The following is a 7,978-nucleotide window of genomic DNA, read 5'->3' as shown; positions in this document are numbered from 1 at the left end:
CCAGATGATAAACATGTAAGTAGGAGTATCCACATTACAAAACGAACATAGTACAAGGTCCTGAACCATTTTACCTAAATTAAAAGAAAGTAAATATATAAAATTACACTCTACCCAATTTCGATCATATCTATGTATAGTCAGTCACCTTTTATCATACACTTTAATGCAAGATTGACATATTATATGCATAACAATACTTTTCTTCAAATATAATATTATATCGTAAGTTAATATATTTATGATGAACTATGTAATTTTAAAATTTCTCAAAAGAAAGAAAAAAGCAAATGACAAAAAGAGGGAAAGTGAAAATTTCTACACTAAACATAGAAAAAGTGAAGATGAGCTGTGAACAACTCAAAGCTGCCAAATATAAGTAACTGTACATAACAAATCTCTCCCGTCATAAACATTGTCCATTAGTTAATTGGAAAATTTTAGTACCACTCGAATTGGAAAATTTTCACTAAATATTTAAAACATTAAAAAAGTAAATACATAAAAAATCAATTTACTTTAAAATCTATTACATATATATAAATTAATTTTAATTATATATAAATAATATAATTTTAAATAAATGAATCCCTCAATTTTATCTGACCATGATTGTGTTATTGAGTCCATATCTAAAGTGACCCAAAAAAGTCATTCATCAACTTGCAGTGTGAGTGAGAGAGAACTACTACTGCTACTTATAAACATAGGCATTTGTAATTTTGCAATTTGCTTAAACACTCAAAGCTCTTCTCTTTTTTCCCTCACACTCCTCAAGAAACCAAAAAAAAAAAAATATCACCAAGAAAAAAATAGAGAAAAAACATAAGGTATGCCTAGAAAATATCTCAAGAATTCGAGAAAAAGATTCAGTTTATTTTTTGTTGATACATTTTTTGTTGTTGGGTTGTTTTGTTATGGTAAGGCTGCGTGTGATAGACCATTATAGAACGAGAGCTTTAGTGCACGTGGTTGTCCTTCTTTTGTATGTTTTTAGTTTCCTTCAATTTTCGTTGTGTTCAAGAATCTTCGATGGTTTAGTATTTGTTAAGTTAAGAGAACTAAATTTTCTGTCATTGTTATTTTTTGAGTTTGGGTATTTTGTAAACTCTTTATGGTGTTTAATTAAATGGGGAATGTTGATTGTTTAGATTGTCTTGTGTTGTTTCTTGAATTTTTTGTACTTGCATAGCTACTCCTTTTCTGCGTATTTGTGTTTATGGTTTTTTGGTTTGTTCTTTGATGGAGGAATAATGAGATGTTTCTCCTTTTCTTATGTTTTAATTTTGGAAAAAAAAAAAAGAATAGGCTCATTGTTTGAGCAATGATTTCTATATAATGAAACAAAAAGAAGGAACAGCTTTTCTTGTGTTGAGGGTTTATCGGAAACGGCCTCTCTACCTCGCTCTGAGTCAAGGTCTAAGTACACTGTATCCTCTCTAGACTTCACTTTGTGGGGTTACTCTGTGTATGTTGTTGAAAAAAAGGGAACAGTTCTTCTTGAGCCAAGGCAGTCTATCCGAAATAGCCTCTCTGCCTTTGAGGTAGGGGTGGGTAAGGCTTGTGTACAATGTACCCCACTTTGCTGGATTACATTGGTTATGTTGTTGAAAAAATAGGGGACAAATTCAGATTCTCAAATGTCACAAACTCTTATGTGTGTTTCCAGCTATTGATTTTCTTGCCAAGACTTGATTTTGTTTTCCATTATAAAATTATTGAATTTTCTGTTGTCATGGAAGTTTTGGTTGTTTGTTAGGACTACCTTTTTTTTTTTTTTTCCCAAAATGTAATTTCTGATTTTCATGCTATGTAAAACTTTTTGTAGAAACTAGGTAATAAGATGGTGGCAGAAACATGGAAGAAAGACCTGTTGTATTAGATTCTGTTGTGGAGGTGTCAAAAAGATAATCATAGGGTCACCTAGTAGTTAAGCTCACCATGTCAAGGCAAGCTCATCTTCCACCTCGCTGTCCGTTTCAGAAGAAACCGTTAACTTGCCCGGTTCAAGGTCCTTTTAGCCCACCATCACACCAACAGAACCCGTTGCCTCCTCGACATCAAAAATCTGTTTCCGAAAGCTCCATTCTAGAAGAGCAGCCTGTATGGCTTGATGAGCTTCTGAGCGATTCGGGCTCAAATTCTAGTGGCATAATGCATAGGAGATCAGCTAGTGATTCTTTGACACTTTTGGATGGTCTTGGTTCATTGGAAGGCTTTGATAAGTTTGACGAAACTGAATCCAATGCTTCTTGTGAATCGGATAGTAGTTCAAAGACTAATTGTATCTATGGTCCTAATTCACCCCGTGGAAAGAGCAACATAACCTTTGCAGACAATGCTATAGTTTCAGCATTATCAGAATATGTGTCTCCAAACCCTTTACAATATTTAGATAGGTGTATTTCTGTGTCTGGAGCTGCACAATCGGAGTCAATGGGCAATGCTTCTGGTGCAGCTGATGATGTCAGTGCTGAGGCAAAACCAATGAAACGGTTAGATTCCGTACTCTTAATGTTTATTTCGAAGATTATTCATCATTATTCGGCAATGTATTATTTACATCTGCTTTTCACTTGTTAATTGTGTCCATATACTGTGGTAAAACTACATCATTGCAAAAATGTTTCCTGAAAATATCGAGTCATGCATCTTATCTTCCAAGATAACCACTAATTTTGTAGTCTATTCCTTTCGTATGGTGTCAAGATATCTAGGTATTATCTTTTCATACAAAGTTTAGCTTGCTAAGTTTATAGAAAAAGCATAACTTCCATTAGCATGGATTGGGAACTTGAAAAGATATCATGTCAGTTTTTTATTCTCATTGACTTGGCTCATATAGGGAGTAGTTTCGTATTTCTCCGTCCTTTGATTTTTGATGCTATCTACTGTCTCTTGTACTTCAACTGTCGCACTATTTTGTTGTAGTTACTGTTCCTTTAATTCAGAATCCTTTGTCATGCTTTCTATAGTATTTGGCCATGATTTCTCCACTTCCGTCATTTCTTTTTTCGGTTTTCTTTGATATTCTTTTTCTTGAGTCGAGGGTCTATCGGAAACAACCTCTCAACCTCCTAAGGTAGGGGTAAGGTAGGGGTAAGGTATGCGTACACTCTATCCTTCCCATAGCCCACTTGTGGTTTTACACTAGGTGTGTTGGTGTTGACACATTGTGAGTGTTAGTCATCTTCCTGTGTGTAGCTTGCTCTACATGGTCAACTGCCATTCACCCTTAACAGGACCTTTGACTTGTAATTATGCACTTAAGGGGCCCATACAAATTCCAAAATCAGAAAGTTTCCTCAAATGAGACGGGAAATTCAAGAAAGTTTGAAATTTCTTTCATTAAATAATGTTTGTTTAATAAAGAATGTTGCCTTCGAGTTTCACGAAACTAGGTATAAAAACTCAGTTTGCAAATGGTAGGCTTTGTGAGCCAAGTGGTTCCTGGATGTTGCCATCCTCTTAAAAAGTGACTCCATGTTGGTTTCTTCTATATCTTTAAGAGAATTTCCACTTTGCTACTCAAATTTCTGAAAATGCTTCTTATTCATTGACATGTGGCCTAAGGAAGCTTCTATCACCTTTTAATGACCAGATAATAGTTAAAGACTCTTCTCAGTGGAATGAAAATGCTGAAATATTTTGCATCAACTTCTCTATGAGTTCCTTTTGCCGCGTGACTAACCTTTCTTTGCTTATTTTTTGTTAATTGGTTGATTAAGTCAGTGAATTCACTTGCAATGTTTAACTGTTAATAGTTATGTTACAAATAAAGTACCAAGCCCAATTGCAAACTCCCTGTCACCTGTCATTAGTTAACAATGGAATTTTCTAGGTTATGCGGGATTTGTGGAAAGCAGCACCTTACGAAATTCATGATCAATTGTATCCCAATAGACCGGTAGATAAAAGATGAGATTCTGTTTCAAAAGTTAAATAGATATGATATTGCTATGATTTAAAATTACTTTATCCTAGCGATTGTTCCCTATTAGTTTCTGTCAAACTTTTCTTAGAAGTTGTCCCAACTATGTTTCTTTTTAAACTGTTCCAAATTTTTATTGAATCTCTCATATACTAATAACATTGAAAACACGCTTAAGAGTGTGATCTTGTTCCATATTATTTTCAAGTCTGTTTCATATCAGGAGGATTTGTGTCATTCCTTGATGATTATTTTCTCGAGTAGAGTACAACACTTGACAACTATTTTGGAATTTGTACACAGGCATCCTGGGCAGAGATCGAGAGTCCGTAAACTCCAATATATAGCTGAATTAGAGAGAACTGTCAACACATATGAGGTACTTTGTTACTAACTGTTACATCCATATACCTTTTCCCAAAGGTTTCTGTTACTGAATAATTTGTAATGAATATACGGGTTGAGCTTTCCATATAAAATCACAGATTAAAGAATTGCAGAGACAAAATGTTCCAACTTTTCTTATAAAAGTGAAATTTGCATTGGCTACATATCTATTGTTGATTAATCACATTCAGATTAACTTGAGGGAAAACCATGCTATGAATAAAATCATGTGCTTGTTCACAAATTTGAGTCTTTTAAAATCCTGAAATTAATGCCATTGTTGTCTGTGGAGAATATATCGTTCAAAACTCAATAATCCTTCTTGGCCCAAATGCTATATCAAATAGTTTCATAATAATTGAGATTGTTTAAACTCTTAGCTGATAACATTACTGTGCGGTTAGCTTTCTTCAAAAAAAAAAAAACTTTCTAAAATAAACCATAAATGTGTGGGTTAGAGACTCTTCAAATCGCAGCAATATTTGGTATCCCGAATCCCGAAGTTGGTGCTTTTGCAAGCAAAGCAATATTATGTGGTGTTTAACCTTGTTCGTTTTCGATACAGGCTATAGAGTCAGATTTAACTGCCAAAGTTGCTTCTCTGCTTCAGCGTCGTGTTACTTTATCGATGGAGAATAGAGAGCTAAAACAACAGATGCTCAGACTTCAGCAAGAAAAAGTCATTGTTGATGGTGAGTTGTATGTCTTTAGATCAATCAATCTATAATACTCTTCGAAGTGAGTTCAACTAGCTACTTAACTCTGATTTTCTTTTTCTTTCTTCTTTGTGTCCCCTTTACTGGAACAACGTAACTGCTGAAAGTTAGTTCCCTCCTTTATTTCGAAGGTCAATCAAGTAGTAACTAATTTGGATTCGTCTTGTTTTCTTTAGTTAAGGCCAATCAAGTAACTGTGCGGATTATCTTATTTCTTTCTTCTTTTGCTTAACTGTTCACGAGGCAGTAAAACTTTAAAATTTCCAAAAGTTCCAACTTTTCGTTGTCTGCCAATTCTGACATTGGAAGCAAAAATTCATATCCAAGACTATGGAGCAATATGTTATAGCTTCCAAGAAAATCAATTTGTACTCCATCGCAGTTTCTATGTTGCTCGGAGTCTTCAAAAATGTTGCTGCGCGTGCTTGTTGGATCCTCCAAAAATAGTGCATTTGTGGAGAATCCAACATTTTTGGAGAGTCCGTGCATCATAGGGTATTTTCATTGTATGTTTTTCATTTCATATTACTTGATCTACCGTTGTGATTCCTTTGTCATTGGTGTCAGTTTTGCTCGTCTCCTATCTCCCCCACCCCAACATCCAGTAGTTTGAATAGAGCAGTGAAGCAAAGGGCTATTTGCATAATCTGATTCTTTGTCGTTTTGAAACTCAATGCAGCCCAGTACAGGTCATTGAGGAAAGAATTGGAAAGATTGAAACAGTTGGCACGTTCTCGCAATGGTAAGCTGAGCACCAACTTCAGGGTGAATTCTGCTGCTGAGATGACTGGTTCTGATGCAGCTTGGCAGATGCTGGACTTCGGAAAACTGGATCTCAACTAAAAGGAAGTTGATCTCGTGGCTGAAACTCCTTCAAACTCGGTCTGTGAATCCTCTTTAGAACTTTTAGGATTAAGACAATAACTGTCTTAACATTTGATGACTTGACTGTATTAACAACAAAAAGGGCAGCGCCCGCTCATGTAGTGTTCGGGGAAGGGAGGGATGATGTAGACAAGACTTATCATAATGCATTAGTGGTTGCTTCCACGACTATCAACATGCAAGTTACAAAACTTGCTAGACTTTCTCAAAATCCACTCATGTCTCCCACATTCCTTCCATTTTCTTAAAAATGTTATGTGGATCTTAAATTGTCAGTAGCCCATCCATAAATTAAGGTGCAAATCATAAACATATCAGAACTGTCAGAACAGTATAATGGTGCAAGACATCTTGGGAAAAAGCCATTTATACTGTAGGTAGGAGTGGCCGTGGGCAATGGTACGGTAGATACCGAATACCATATTTTAATTGAAATTGAAAATTTTTATATGGCACTTTCGGTATTATGCATTATTAAAATTTTGGTACTGACAAGAACGGGGATCGTGTTATATGTTATTTTTTGATTGATTGTGTTATATGTTATTTTTTGGTCTACATTTATATGACACAAATAGAATTTACATAATTAATTATATTTTTAAATATTTTTAGTTATTAACTATTGTAATTTATAATACTTTTTATATAATTTTTAAATAATATATGTTACTCTTGCTATTCAAACTTTTGTGAAATTGATAGCTAATTATATTTTAAAAATAATTTAAGTTTTTAATTATTGTGATTTATAATACTTTTTTCTCAATTCTAATTTAAGTGATACTAATATAATTTCGACAGTCAACCAAATATCATGATTAAAGCAACAAAGCAGAATGTGTTAAATGACTTATTATAATCAATTAGAAGTAATATAGCAAAATTAATATAAAAAATATTTTTGAAAAAAATTTAAGTAGGCCTCATATAAGATGTCAAGTTAATTTAAACATCAAGGGTTAATTTATCATTTTATGTCTATTTTACCTTTTTTTATTAAATATTATTAATTTTTGAATATTTAGATGACTTATAATAATTAATTAGGGGTGATAGAGTAAAATTATGGTTGAAGCAACTAAAAACAAACATGTCATAAATGTCTATTTTACTTTTTTTTTTTAAAATTAAATATTATTAATATTTTAATACGTAAATAATTTATAATAATTAATTAAGAGTAATATAATAAACTTACGGTTAAAACAATTGAGGCAGACATGTTGACGAACTACTTTCTGCTTCTTTCACATTTCTACTTAGTAGTAATACCGAAGTACAATACCTACATATATAATAATACTAGTTTAGTTTAAATGCTTTGCATGTGTAACTTGCATAAATAAATAAAATTATGTATAAAAAAATAAAATAATTAAAAATAATAATGATGCTAAAATAAATTTATGTATATTTAAATGATGTAAATAAATATTGTATATCAAATATGTCATTGTCTGTTGTATAAAATTAAAAATCATCCTTCATACAAATCAATTATTGATTTTGTATAATTCATATATAATCTTTAAAGAGAATAACTAAAAGAAATAACGAAAGGATGAAAACATGATAAATGAATGCAAGAAGATAACTAAACGTAGATGGAGTACAAAAACAGACCATATATGATGTAATGAAAAGTTGTAAAATAACCCACCATGAAATAAAAAGGAGAGAATATTAATTATTCAATTCTTTCAAATAAAGTAGGAATGCATGCAAAATAATTGATTTTAATATTTCCCCTTTTATCTTTTGGTCTAAATCCTTGAATAAAGGGTATATAGATAAATTAACCAACCAAAAAATTGAACCCTAGTATCATGGGAATACTTATTCCTATGTCAATATTAAATGTTTTCTTTTTATTTCTTTTTTAAAATCTTTATGATAATTCCTACACTAATTAAGAGTACTTGTCCTATTATTTTATTTTTTTAGCTACGATTCTTTTTCATTTTTTTAAAATCTGAGCCAATTTAAGCTACACCAAAATTACTTGTCGTCCTATTGTTTTATATTTTACCATGACTGTTTGACTCTTATTAACACA

The 7,978-nt window shown here is 32.4% G+C and overlaps 1 protein-coding gene across 1 annotated transcript; it reads left to right on the top strand.

Annotated features, from left to right (window-relative positions):
- The first annotated feature begins 613 nt into the window (after positions 1-613).
- LOC107851574 (basic leucine zipper 6) lies at positions 614-6,194 on the top strand. Its single transcript, XM_016696637.2, has 5 exons — positions 614-830; positions 1,829-2,495; positions 4,235-4,310; positions 4,884-5,010; positions 5,714-6,194. Exons 2-5 carry the CDS (start codon positions 1,942-1,944, stop codon positions 5,875-5,877), a joined length of 921 nt encoding a protein of 306 aa, XP_016552123.2. The 5' UTR covers positions 614-830; positions 1,829-1,941; the 3' UTR covers positions 5,878-6,194.
- The last annotated feature ends 1,784 nt before the right edge of the window (positions 6,195-7,978 follow it).

The sequence above is a fragment of the Capsicum annuum genome, chromosome 12, assembly GCF_002878395.1.
Source record: "Capsicum annuum cultivar UCD-10X-F1 chromosome 12, UCD10Xv1.1, whole genome shotgun sequence".
Classification (NCBI taxonomy): Eukaryota; Viridiplantae; Streptophyta; class Magnoliopsida; order Solanales; family Solanaceae; genus Capsicum; species Capsicum annuum.
The sequence above is the reverse complement of the archived record's forward strand: the minus strand, read 5'-3'. Positions and strand labels throughout refer to the sequence as shown.

What these genes read in the sequence shown, in the direction of transcription:
- LOC107851574 (XM_016696637.2), top strand. Translation starts at nt 1,942, where the DNA reads ATGTCAAGGCAAGCTCATCTTCCACCTCGCTGTCCGTTTCAGAAGAAA. An exon ending in GAACTGTCAACACATATGAG is followed by an intron (nt 4,311 to 4,883) that starts GTACTTTGTTAC and finishes TTTTCGATACAG; the next exon opens with GCTATAGAGTCAGATTTAAC. An exon ending in AGAAAAAGTCATTGTTGATG is followed by an intron (nt 5,011 to 5,713) that starts GTGAGTTGTATG and finishes AACTCAATGCAG; the next exon opens with CCCAGTACAGGTCATTGAGG.